Here is a 13,905-nt window from a genome sequence, read left to right as displayed (position 1 = left end):
TCTTGGCAGATGATATGATATACTTTCTGTGGAAAACCCAAAAGACTCCACCCCCAAACTACTAGAACTCATCCAGGAATTCAGTAAAGTGGCAGGATATAAAATCAATGCACAGAAATCAGTGGCATTCCTATACACCAACAACAAGACAGAAGAGAGAGAAATTAAGGAGTCAATCCCATTTACAATTGCACTCAAAACCATAAGATACCTAGGAATAAATCTAACCAAAGAGGCAAAGGATCTGTACTCAGAAAACTATAAAATACTCATGAAAGAAATTGAGGAAGACACAAAGAATTGGAAAAATGTTCCATGCCCATGGATTGGAAGAACAAACATTGTGAAGATGTCAATGCTACCTAGAGCAATCTACACATTCAGTGCAATCCCCATCAAAATACCATCCACTTTTTTCAAGGAGATGGAACAAATAATCCTAAAATTTGTATGGAACCAGAAGAGACTCCGAATAGCCAGAGGAATGTTGAAAAAGAAAAGCAAAGCTGGCGGTATCACAATTCCAGTCTTCCAGCTCTATTATAAAGCTGTCATCATCAAGACAGTATGCTATTGGCACAAAAACAGACACATAGATTAATGGAACAGATTAGAGAGCCCAGAAATGGACCCTCAACTCTATGGTCAACTCATCTTTGACAAAGCAGGAAAGAATGTCCAATGGAAAAAAGACAGTCTCTTCCACAAATGGTGTTGGGAAAAATGGACAGCCACATGCAGAAGAATGAAACTGGACCATTTCCTTACACCACACGCAAAAATAGACTCCAAATAAATGGTTGAAAGCCCTAAATGTGAGACAGGAGTCCATCAAAATCCTAAAGGAGAACACAGGCAGCAACCTCTTCGACCTCAGCTGCAGCAACTTCTTCCTAGAAACATCGCCAAAGGCAAGGGAAGCAGGGGCAAAAATGAACTATTGGGATTTCATCAAGATAAAAAGCTTTTGCACGGCAAAAGAAACAGTCCACAAAACCAAAAGACAACCGACAGCATGGGAGAAGATATTTGCAAATGACATATCAGATAAAGGGCTAGTATCCAAAATCTATAAAGAATTTACCAAACTCAACACCCAAAGAACAAATAATCCAGTCAAGAAATGGGCAGAAGACATGAACAGACATTTTTCCAAAGAAGACATCCAAATGGCCAACAGACACGTGAAAAAGTGCTCAACATCGCTCAGCATCAGGGAAATCCAAATCAAAACCTCAATGAGATACCACCTCACAGCAGTCAGAATGGCTAAAATTAACAAGTCAGGAAACGACAGATGTTGGCGGGGATGCGGAGAAAGGGGAACCCTCCTACACTTTTGGTGGGAATGCAAGCTGGTGCACCCACTCTGGAAAACAATATGGCGGTTCCTCAAAAAGTTGAAAATAGAGCTACCATACGATCCAGTAATTGCACTACTGGGTATTTACCCCAAAGATACAAATGTAGGGATCTGAAGGGGTACGTGCACCCCAATGTTTATAGCAGCAATGTCCACAATAGCCAAACTGTGGAAAGAGCCAAGATGTCCATCGACAGATGAATGGATAAAGAAGCAGTGGTATATATACACAATGGAATATTATGCAGCCATCAAAAGGAATGAGATCTTGCCATTTGCAACGACGTGGATGGAACTGGAGGGTGTTATGCTGAGTGAAATAAGTCAATCAGAGAAAGACATGTATCATATGACCTCACTGATATGAGGAATTCTGAATCTCAGGAAACAAACTGAGGGTTGCTGGAGTGGTGGTGGGGTGGGAGGGAGGGGGTGGCTGGGTGATAGACATTGGGGAGGGTATGTGCTATGGTGAGTGCTGTGAATTGTGCAAGACTGTTGAATCACAGGTCTGTACCTCTGAAACAAATAATGTAACATGTTAAGAAAAAAAAAAGAAGATAGCAGGAGGGGAAGAATGAAGGGGAGTAAATCGGAGAGGGAGACCAACCATGAGAGACGATGGACTCAAAAACAAACAGGGTTCTAGAGGGGAGGGGGTGGGGGGATGGGTTAGCCTGGTGATGGGTATTAAAGAGGATACGTTCTGCGTGGAGCACTGGGTGTTATGCACAAGCAATGAATCATGGAACACTACATCAAAACTAATGATGTAATGTATGGTGATTAACATAACAATAAAAAATTTAAAGAAAAAAAGTTAAAAATTTCTAAGCTGAGATGAAAAATGTTACATAGCATAGATACGTGTACAAAATTTGTAAACAACTCACATACCCATCATAAGAGGATTTTTAATTACCTTATGTCATATTAGGAAGCCATTGAAATGCAGTTTCTAATGAATATTCCATTATACAATCATTTGTGATGTGATAAGTAGAAAAAACAAGTCACAAAACATAATATCCTAGTTTGGGTGAAAGGTGTGTATGTGTGTGTGTATGAAAGTAAAAGCATTTTTTATTGAGTTACATTGTTTCCTTGTTTATATTTTTCAATAGGTATGATGAACATTTGTAACGAACATGCATTACTTTTGTAGTAAAAAAATATATTTTTATAAATTTTTTTTGCCTGAAACTCCATTTTAATCCCTAACGTCTGCCTCTTCAGTGCTCTCTTGCCAAGAGAATTGCAAACTTGGTAGGGGGATGGGTGCGAGAGTTATGATAATTTACTTTGAGAACTTCCAGAATGAGATGGTATGACACAGAAATCCTGAGTGGTGATTTTCTCATGACTTTAAGTAAGGTCGGGAAATGACAGATCATCTTATGAAAGAGATACGCGGTAATAGCAACAAAAATCACCCGTACAGTATATAATGGGCGATCTGTTTCCCTGCTGGTATGAACTAATAGAATTCTTTAAAACAAACAAGCAAACTGTGCTGCATGGTTTAATGGCTGGATGACCTTGCTTTTATTTACTTTGACGGCTCCTGCATCCAGGGCTAAAATGGCCATATGTTTTAGAGGAACTGGAAGAGGGCAGGGTCTTTGGGCATCTGTGAATAAACACATGCACAAACGCATGCATGCCTTAGGCCCCACACCCAGCAAAGCAGTGGGTTTGTTACTTTAGACACCAAGCCAGAATCTGAGCACATGTTGAGGGGGTTGAATTCATGTCCGTTCTCATTGCTGGCAGTTTGAGAGTTTCCTCTGAGACTCCTCTTATCTCTGGCTGCCTACTCACAGGCTCAGGAAATCCTTTCTCATTGCTCACCTCACCCCGGGAGAGCCAAGTTGTGTTTCAAATGCAGTAGCATATCCAGACTTCCTATGTACCACCATACCTCCCCACCTCCCACGGGTGGCCTTTGGGCGCCTTCTCCAGGGTCCCACACACCTTCTTGTTGTTTGCTCACAGGCCGCATACCCAGAGCCGTAGCGTCCATCAATCAGCACCTCCTGAGATCAGATGACGTGGTGAGCTGTTGCCTCGACCTCGGAGTGCCCAGCATCTCCTTCCGCATCAACGGGCAGCCTGTGCAGGGGATGTTTGAGAACTTCAACACAGATGGGCTCTTCTTCCCTGTGGTGAGCTTCTCAGCAGGTGTCAAGTAAGTGACGGCTGTGATTTCATGAAGAGTAGCTGTTAGTTCACGTCCCCACCACTCCTGTGAGCTGGGGAGCATAGTAGTATTCCTCAGGACTTCCACGCCATGAGTGACTTCCCCACATGACCCTCCCAAAATGATAGTGAAAGCAGGAGAGCGATCCAGAATCACTGACTCAGTAGATACTTGTTGAATACATACCTGCCACCAGGAGTTTTATAATGTCCTCATGTAGTAAGATAAATAAGATCTATGTAGAACCTTACTTTAATACTTATATTAAAAATTACAGGCTCATTATTAAAAATTTGAAAGATACAGTTATAACTAAGACTATCATCCATGATCTCAACATTTAATGTCTGCTAATATTTTGGTGTATTCTACACATATATGGGGATTTTTTAACTGACATCACACTGTATATGAAGTTTTATGTCTTGATTATTTTTCATTCAACAATACATTAATGAACCTTTTCTTGAGTCATTAAGTATCCTCCTAAAACATTTTTTTTTAAGATTTTATTTGACAGAGTTACAGTGAGAGAGGGAACACAAGCAGGGGGAGAGGGAGAGGGAGAAGCAGGCTCCCCGCCAAACAGGGAGCCCAATGCAGGGCTCGATCCCAGGACCCTGAGATCATGAACTGAGCTGAAGGCAGACGCCTAATGACTGACCCACTCAGGTGCCCCCTAAAACAATTTTTATAGCCATATAATATCCTTTTATTTGACTGTCCCATAATATAGCCATTACTTTGTTTTTGAACTTTCATGCCAGTTCCATTTTTATCTTAAAAATAAAATTATTACAGACATCCTTGAGCATAACTCTTTGTCTGCATTTCTGTTAAGATCCTCCTAGAGGGAGGTCAAAAGGTATGAACTTTTTAAAGTCTAAATTTATAATCATGTAGCCAAGTAGATTTTCAGGAAGATTGTATGGAACACTTGAGAAGTCATGATCAACAATTTTGAAATCTCAAAAGCTTTTTTGTAACTCATTTGACCTGAACTCATTTTGTGGTAAAACTGTTGTCAACAGAAATGAGTCTACTTTTAGTCTTTCATTTATTCCACTTCTTTTGGATATTTGCATGTTTAACTGCAGAAATATTAATGTGTTTGATTATGGGGTTCAGCCTCTCACCTGGCTGGGGGTTCTAGTTAATATATACTATGTAGACTTTCTTTCTTAAAATCTAAGGAATTCTGAAGTCTGAAACACAACTCCAAAATTTTCAGTTAAAGGATTTGGGCCTATGGTATCATTTATAGCAACATATGGGAATATCCAACCAATTGGATCTTCATTAACTTTTACTGTTACTGGTTATTTTTCATCTTTGCCAGTTTGAGAATAACTTAAAATTTTAATTTTCTATTTCTTTGATTACCAATGTACCAATGTGGTTAAGCATTTTTTATGCTTATTTTTCTTACATGTTATCTCAGCCCAATATTTTTATTTCGTGTTCTCTGCCTTTCTGGTATTAATTTTGGGGGCAATTTTTTCTATGTTAAGACTAAAATGCTGCCTTATTGGTTTCAAATATTTTTCCCAATTTATGATTTACATTTTCACACTTAGTTTTATTTTTCTGTTTTTCATTTTTCCCTTTTATGAAAATAATGCAAGTCAAGGAAAAATCAAGAACCCAAAATCATACCACCCAGAGATAATCATGATTACCTTTTCATTTATCTATCTCAATATTTTTACGTTAAATTGGATTTATACTACACATGCTGTTTATCTACATACTGTTGCGAACTACTGTGTTCACTGCCCTGCGCCTTCCCTTGTACCAGTTAGATGCTGTGTTATTTTAGTGTGACTCTACGTTTTAATGTCTGTAAGACAAGACCCCATTATAAGTCTTCTTCCCCAAGATTTTCTTAGTCATTCTTGATCCCTGCTTGTTAAAGAGATCACAGTCAACTGAGTGGGAAACTAGAGTCAACACAGAATCACACTGGTTTCCATGGAAGCCATTGGAAAGAGCCATGAGAGGAGGGGTGTGAAGAACAGATGCTTGGAGTTCAGACCACAAAGAAACCATCTCAGAGCTCGGGGATGGATTTCCAAAGTGACAGCACCATGATAGGCCTCAGCACCTGAGGTAGACTGATAAACTAAGAAATGTTCACATATCTTCCAACAGAGGACAGAATTTTAGTTCTGTTTCAGTTAAATAATTTAGAAATAAACAATTATCCTTTGGAAATAATATTCAGCCTTTGGCATTTGATACAGATATGCAAATACACATGTATAAGCTAATGTATGTTTGCAAACATACAGAGTGACACAGTATACAGATACATACATGCAAATATTTATAAACCTATTCATGTAGATGGATACAATATGTTTAAATTAAATATCATTGTTTGAGATTCTTTTAACAAATGGAGATCCACTATAGTAAAATCTTACTAGGGCTAGGGCTGCAAATCTACTCATCAGTGTTTCAAGCCAGAGAATCTTCTATCAGCCCCAGGGACTGTATTCTAGAGTTGCAAGTTTTTTGCCTGTGTTTCTCTCCGCTGAAGAATTCCAATTCTCCCATTTTAAATGTGACGTAACCTGTCGTTCTTCACAGATATCCATAAGAGGCGTGTAGAAAATGAGCATTGTTGAAGGAGACACTGGAAACACAAAGAGAACTGATTGGAACAGAGACCTCTGGCAGTCGGGCACAGGGTGGTGAACAAGCATATGCCCCACTGCACATCCTCCCCACCTTATTCCCCAGGAAGAAAGAGAATGAGTAGAAATCTAAATACAATGCAACAGCATTTGGTTTAGCCACCTGTTGGATCATTCGTCTCCCCCTCTGATTTCCAGCCCCTTCATCCTTCCCTTCCTGCTATCTTCTTCTTCTTTTTTTTTTAATGTATAATGTATTATTTGTTTCAGAGGTACAGGTCTATGATTCAACAGTCTTGCACAATTCACAGCGCTCACCATAGCACACACCCTCCTTAATGTCTATCACCCAGCCACTCCATCCCTTCCACCCCCCACCACTCCAGCAACCCTCAGTTTGTTTCCTGAGATTAAGAATTCCTCATATCAGGGAGATGAACCATGAGAGACTATGGACTCTGAAAAACAAACTGAGGGTTCTAGAGGGGAGGGGGGTGGGAGGATGGGTTAGCCTGGTGATGGGTATTAAAGAGGGCACGTTCTGCATGGAGCACTGGGTGTTATATGCAAACAATGAATCATGGAACACTACATCAAAAACTAATGATGTAATGTATGTTGATTAACATAACATAATAAAAAAAAAGAATTCCTCATATCAGTGAGGTCATATGATACATGTCTTCTCTGATTGACTTATTTCACTCAGGATAATACCCTCCAGTTCCATCCACGTCATTGCAAATGGCAAGGTTTCATTCTTTTTGATGGCTGCATAATATTCCATTGTATGTATACCCCACATCTTCTTTATCCATTCATCTGTCGGTGGACATCTTGGCTCTTTCCACAGTTTGGCTATTGTGGACATTGCTGCTATAAACATCAGGGTGCATGTACCCCTTTGGATCCCTACATTTGTATCTTTGGGGTAAATACCCAGTAGTGCAATTGCTGGATCATATGGTAGCTCTATTTTCAACTTTTTGAGGAACTTCCACACTGTTTTCCAGAGTGGGTGCACCAGCTTGCATTCCCACCAACCGTGTAGGAGGGTTCCCCTTTCTCTGCATCCCTGCCAACATCTGTCATTTCCTAACTTGTTAATTTTAGCCATTCTGACTGGTGTGAGGTGTATCTCATTGAGGTTTTGATTTGGATTTCCCTGATGCCGAGCGATGTTGAGCACTTTTTCACATGTCTGTTGGCCATTTGGATGTCTTCTTTGGAAAAATGTCTGTTCATGTCTTCTGCCCATTTCTTGATCGGATCATTTGTTCTTGGGGTATTGAGTTTGATAAGTTCTTTATAGATTTTGGATACTAGCCCTTTATCTGATATGTCATTTGCAAATATCTTCTCCCATTCTGTCGGTTGTCTTTTGGTTTTCTTGACTGTTTCTTTTGCTGTGCAAAAGCTTTTTATCTTGATGAAATCCCAATAGTTCATTTTTGCCCTTGCTTCCCTTGCCTTTGGTGATGTTTCATATAATGATTTTTAATCATTAACTCATCCATCCAATATCCCTCAGAGCAATGAGATAGAATTTTTAAGTGTGTGAACTTTTTTTTTGTTTGTTTGTTTTGGTGAGTTCTTATTGAAATCTCTTGGCAAAGAACTGCAGCTAGCAGGTGAAGAAATAGGTGACTCAAATTTATCCACATATAGAAGATGCTTCTAGCATCTCTTGTCCAGGTTAGCAGAGCATGCAGCCTTCTCAGTGCACAGGAAAAAGAGAAGCTAAGTTCCAAGGTTAGACAACCCCTTTTTCTTGTCCATTTATAAGGCACAACTGGTGAGAGAATTTAAGAAACTGAAAAATCCAGATGTGTTGACTTGAAAAGTTTATACCTTAGTTATGAGTGCTTCTTCCATAGAACCCCTGAACAGATAGTAAGCTAAAATGTGGTGCCAGGGGGTTTGATATTTCTCAAGCCGCCTCTCTATCAGGAAAACATCACCTCTGACGTATTCCTTTCTTTGGTTCTCAGAACATGATATGATCTGAGGAGAGATGGAACTGAGCACACATTTGGGAAATATATTTTAATGAAGTACATCCAAGTCTCTCACATGGTATCTTTGGTCATTCTCAGTGCTGCTCCTGTGTTGGAGAGTAGCCAATTAATTTATTTTGATTTGTGAGCAAATGGGATCAGTATACCAGTACTTACTTTCATATCAACCAGTAATCTATGATTTGGTGCTGAAACCCAGAGGTTTCTCCCTATACTACTTTAGTTCACTTTTACAGAAAGCTAGAGAGAGAAACCAGGATATTAATTCCAAGTTTATTAAAGTATCTTATTGAAAATAAATATGGTTAATAACACTGTTGATCAGGCAACTGAGTCCTCTGGTTGTCGGACCTGTGCCAAGTTCCACTGCGAGTGGTCAAGGTGAGGAAGGCAGAACAGAAGTGCTGAGGCCTAGGGCGCCTGAGTATCTCAGTGGGTTAAGCATCCAACTCCTGATTTCGGCTCAGGTCATGATCTCAAGCTAGTGAGATCCAGCCCCGCATCAGGCTACATGCTTAGCATGGAGCCTACTTAAGATTCTCTCTCTCCCTCTGCCCCTCCCCTGCAACTCGAGCATATGTGCTCTCTCTCTCTCTCTCTCAAAAAAAAAAAAAAAAAAAATGCTGAGGCCCTCTTAAAGCAGTCCTACATGTTAAGGATGACACTACTCTCAAAAATGTAAATTTAAAAGCTAAAAGAACAAGACTTTATTTTTCATATACAAAATAATAACAATACATTTGAAAAGAAATTTTTGTTTTCACCCGATATAGTGGAATACTTGCCTGGTTTTATAGTGTCTCTCCCAGCAAGGTACAAGCTTATGCCTCTCTAGGAAGAGAGCCTTCTCCAATCATAGAAGCATTCAGGATTGTTTCTCATATTTATTTTCAACTTCCGTGTGGCTTCTAAACTAGATTTCTCTTTTACGGCCCCATTTCCTCCTATTTAATGGTCTTTGCTGAGGTCACAGTCTTGAATTTGTGACCCCATCATTATTTTTGTAACTACAAACTATGTTGTTAATAATACCTGATTAGGATGTCCCTGCTAGCAGTCATCAAAGAGCAAAAATCTTTTTCAATTATATTTACCCACAGTGAAGTCAAAGGCAGCATGAGTAATTACTAACAAAATCCACAAACCAATATGTACTCTCTTTTCTAACTATTATGAATGTGCCTCCTTAGTTTTCCTCTCAGTGTGGTTTGTTGATGGGTACTATTCATGCAGTAGGCCCTCAATGTAACAGCCCTGTTTGGTTATAGGACAGAATTTAGGATGAGGCATGTGTACCTTGGAGACTGCCCAAAAGGTTGAGTTACTTATTTGCCAGCAAACCCCTTATTAAAATATAGTCTCACCCTGCGAGGTGGCGTCTTGGCATGAACTGCATGGATAACGTGACACAGAAGTCACAGCGTATAGTGAATTTGGGGTGATACTTTTTGTTTTGCAGAAAATTGAGTTAATCACTGTAGTAGAATATATTTTATAGCCATAGTTAAACTCCCCATAGATCTATTTAATTGTCTCACATAACTCTTTTACCAGCCCTTTCTAATTTATAAAAACTACAATATCCAAAGGTGGTTGGTATTTGTGGTTGCTGTTTGTTTTCTGTTGGTATCTACCAGACTTGGCTAAAATTCAGGTAACCCAACAGCTTCGCTATTTCCAGCTTGCTGTGGTCAACGCTGTGGAAATTATTGCTGAGATAAATATACCTCTGTGGAGAACATGATGAGCACTGGCTGGATTGCCCTGGGCTTTCATCAAACACTGGCCAGAAAGCAATATGAATGTGGGAACACATCACCCAGATTGTTCTCCCATCTTAGCAATAAGGACTGAAGATGCAATTATGAATCATGACTTAGGAGTTGAATTCAGGTCGGCCAAAGCTTGTTAATTCTTCCTCCTCTTAACCACAACCTGTATCCTTTCCTTCTTTGGAACACCACCTTCCCCACTGTCTGGGAGAGATTCAATAGCGGAGGAGAGGAATGAGACATCCAGGAAGACAGACTCAAGTGACATCACATGTTTGCTAGTAAGCTATGGATAAGGAACCCAAGTCATCCTTCTTGAGCGTGACAAAGCCTTGTCTTGATTTTTACTGTATTTTTTATTCATGGGTCAGTCTTTCAAATCTGAGAACTTACACTAGGTAGTCTCATCTCTTCTGCAGATTGGCAAGCCACAATGCCTAAGTCTCAAAAGATTAAGTTGCAAATGCTAGCAGGGATTTTTCAATACAATTTGCTCTCTTTTCAAAATCAGTCAGGTAAATCAAAAATTCCTCCACATATCCCCAAACTTCACTACTACCAGGAGATTAATGAAGCTATTGCTCATCTCTGAGGTGGAGGGATCCAAGGACACAGTCACTTGCTGTAATCACTTCAGGAAGGAAAAAAAAAGAAAGAAAGAAAGAAATCTTCTTTGAGAGCTGATGGAATGTCTTGAGTTTTAGGAAGAACTCCAGAAGATGATAACAGGTACTTTAGTGGAAGAGATTAAATTGATTAATGAAATTGATTTTAAAATCCATTCATGTAGAGAAAAGGGATCAAGGATCCTTGATCCAAGCATCAAGAAGAACTAATTTTAATGAACTCAGTTCTTATCTTTTTATTTTAAATTTAACATCTGTGAGGCCAGGAGATTCTGTAGAACCCAAGGGGCAGGGAAGAATGCACCTGGAGAGGAGAGATTTACATTCTCATTGGAAAATTCTCATTTATGAGTGGGGCAAAGGATTCAAATCATAAACCTTAAGTGCCAGATAACCGGATTTATTGAAAGAAGTGGACTAAGTATCTGTAACTTTGTTGTTTTTCTCGCTACCACTTCAAATTCGTGCTCTGGGCAAGTTCTGGGGCAGCCTCTGTAACCTTTATTACTCCTTATAAGAATGAGAACAGTCTTGTTGGTAGCATCAAAACTCAGTAAAAACTCAGATTTGTATGCAGTTGGTGGCTATAAAAGCTCAGATTTGTATGCACTTGATGTGTGAGGGCTTCCCCATTGGGCTTGCAGCCAGAGGCCGGCTCCTCCAGGGTCAACCAGCTCTGCCTCAGACGCCCTGCTGAGCGCAGGGGGAGCTGCCGGGGTGGGGTGGGGGAGGGGCACAGCCTGTGGTGGTGGGAGTTGGTGCAGCTGCGGCTGACAGCACACCTTTGTGTAATGACGTGTAGCCGCTTTCTCTTCTGGGGCCCTAGTGTAGTTTCCATGGAGCCTTAGGCCGGGAGCATCTCCCTGCAGTTCTTCCCACACACGCTTCACCGCCTGTGCTGGCCCCTCCATTCTGGCTGACCCCCAGCCCTACTCTGTATTGCCCTCCCCCCCCACCCCCATGCGCACGGGCCTCCCACTTCCCCCAGTCCCCGGGGTTCTGATCTCTGTGCAGTCCTTTGTCTTTCTGGGCATAATTCCTTTCAAGATGGCTGACAGGCGGCTCACTCGTGGAGTCTATCTGGCCTTCCAGGAACATAGTCCTTGGCCCCACCCTGAGCAGAAGGGCAGCTCTTTCCCTTGAGGTTCTCTGTGTCCCTCTGTCTCCTTCTCTCCCCCTCTCTCTCTCTCTGTTCTGTCACCAGGCAAAGTTGTCCCTCACTAAATTCCAGGGGACACTTGTAAGCTTCTCAGTGGTTCTTAGGCACTCAGCATTTGACTTCAGATAGGAGAGCATGCCCTTCCCTTTCTCCCTGACAGTTCCCTCCAAATGACTTATTTTCCTTTCATTGGCTTCATCATTTTTTGATGGACCCTCATAGTGGATGCAGCATCCCACTTCAGGGTGTGCACATATTAGCATCCTCTGAATTATCTGCCTGGGGGACCTCTGCTGAAACTCTAAGACAGAGGGGGAATCCCATTTTAATGTCTTCAAATAATTAAAGTGAGTTTCAGGTGTTTCTTTTGATTATTCTCTTCAAGCTTGTCTTTTATCGCTTGTTACTTCCTTTGACCTGGTCAGTCTGGATCTCCCAGAGAGAGTTCTGAGGAGGACCACCAATATTAGTTGTGGTTTGTTGGAGCTCTTCCCAGAGACTCTGGGCAGCGAGGGAAGGAGCCACAGACAGTAGGGGTGCCTGGCCCCAGCTCTTGTCCAGTCCCACCTGCCGGGGGGCAGAAGGCAGACCTTCTGTCTGGCAGGACCCTTTCTTCCGCCCACTGAAGCACAGCGTAAAGACGTTTGGAGACAAATGCTTCAATGAGCAGTAAACACTGATTTCTGGCTATGTAAATTTTTCATTGTACAGTTTTTGTGGCCATTAGAGGAAATGAGATGAAGATTTATAACCAAATTATTCTCTTTTTAATAACTGAATATAAAAACAGAAATTGTGATTTTTCCCTATGTGCTGTGTAGAACTCCACCTTTCTTGATTTGCTCTCTATCCAGAAGATGACAGCAGATGTTAAAATGTAAAAGAAATTTTAAAACGAAACAGAACTGGCAAGACAGCTCATGAATAATTAAGTCCAGCTAGAAGACCTCGTAGGAAATGATTTACTTGTTCTTAGAATCTGTACGCTAGTGAGTAACAAAGAACACACTTGCTGTATGAGCTCCCAGGCATTCAGCTTCTCACAGAGAGGATGCTCAAGGAGAAGAGAGAGGCAAAAAAAAGAAAAATCCCACACTCTTCTTTTGCTCAAAAAGATCTAGTTCTATCCCACAATTTCAGCATGTCAGCAACACAATCTGCTATGTTGCAGTTGAATTGGGAACTTCTCAACCAATAATTTCAAGGCTTAGTCATTATTTCCTGAAGGTTCACTAAATTAGTAACATTGAAGGCTAATGACTCAATTTTGTTTTAATGTTATTGTTCATATTCTTAATACACGTATATCATGCCCCATTATGTAACATTTAATGTAGGACCATTCAGAAGGGACTATTGTTCTAATTCTATATCATTGTTTAGTACTTTAAAATGGGAAAGTGGGGGATTTCATATGATTTCTATAATTCATTTTAAAACAGCATTTTGTTAAAATGCTGTTTGGATAAAGAATTTGTATTGGGTAGGGAAGAAAAACAAACCTTAATGTCTCCCACTTGGAGAGAGTTTTATTTTCCGGTTTCATAATTAGGCCACTTCCGCAATCACAGTTACTCAGCCAACACTGAGCCTCTCTTGTAAGGTTGCCCTATCAGAACATTCGAGCGAAAGTAGGTGAGGCCTGGTGGAGAGTCTTACTGTGAGAGCTTTGCTAGGTCATAACCCTTTCACCACATACCTCGTCCCCCCGCACCCACATGCCCACTCCAGCCCCCTCCATCAGCGGTTCCTAACGATCCTTACTCCAAAACAGAACTGGGACCTGTCCATTGTTTTCTGTCTTGTCCATCATCACATTGGTTCAGACTATCCTCATCTCCCACTGTGACTAGTTTGGTGTCAGGTGCCTCCAAATACCAGCTAATTGGTCCGCGGCTCTGTTAACATAGAGCAGTGAGAAGAATCCTGCATTTCTTCTCCTTAAAAGTCTTTCCAAAGACTTTATCCTGCCTGGAATACAATCTCCTCTTCTTGCCATGGCTCACAGACCCTACCCGATCTCACACTGCACCCTCCCACCTCCTCTCCTGCCCCTTGGGCTCTCCACCCAAGCTCTTTCCTGCCTCGGGGCCTTGGCACATAGTGTTCCTCTCTGCCTGGAATGCTC

The 13,905-nt window shown here is 41.0% G+C and overlaps 1 protein-coding gene across 1 annotated transcript in view; it reads left to right on the top strand.

The window, feature by feature from the left end:
* Positions 1–13,905, top strand: part of RYR3 (ryanodine receptor 3) — a 364,573-nt gene that overhangs the window by 139,478 nt on the left and 211,190 nt on the right. The window contains exon 20 of the mRNA XM_088025080.1: positions 3,359–3,551. Coding sequence (XP_087881206.1) covers positions 3,359–3,551 — 193 coding nt within the window. The remainder of the gene's footprint in view (positions 1–3,358; positions 3,552–13,905) is intronic.

The sequence above is a fragment of the Eumetopias jubatus genome, unplaced genomic scaffold (assembly GCF_037043125.1).
Source record: "Eumetopias jubatus isolate StellerSeaLion01/CBP00866 unplaced genomic scaffold, mEumJub1_p1.0 scaffold_7, whole genome shotgun sequence".
NCBI lineage: Eukaryota > Metazoa > Chordata > Mammalia > Carnivora > Otariidae > Eumetopias > Eumetopias jubatus.
This window is presented reverse-complemented; position numbering and strand designations above follow the sequence as displayed.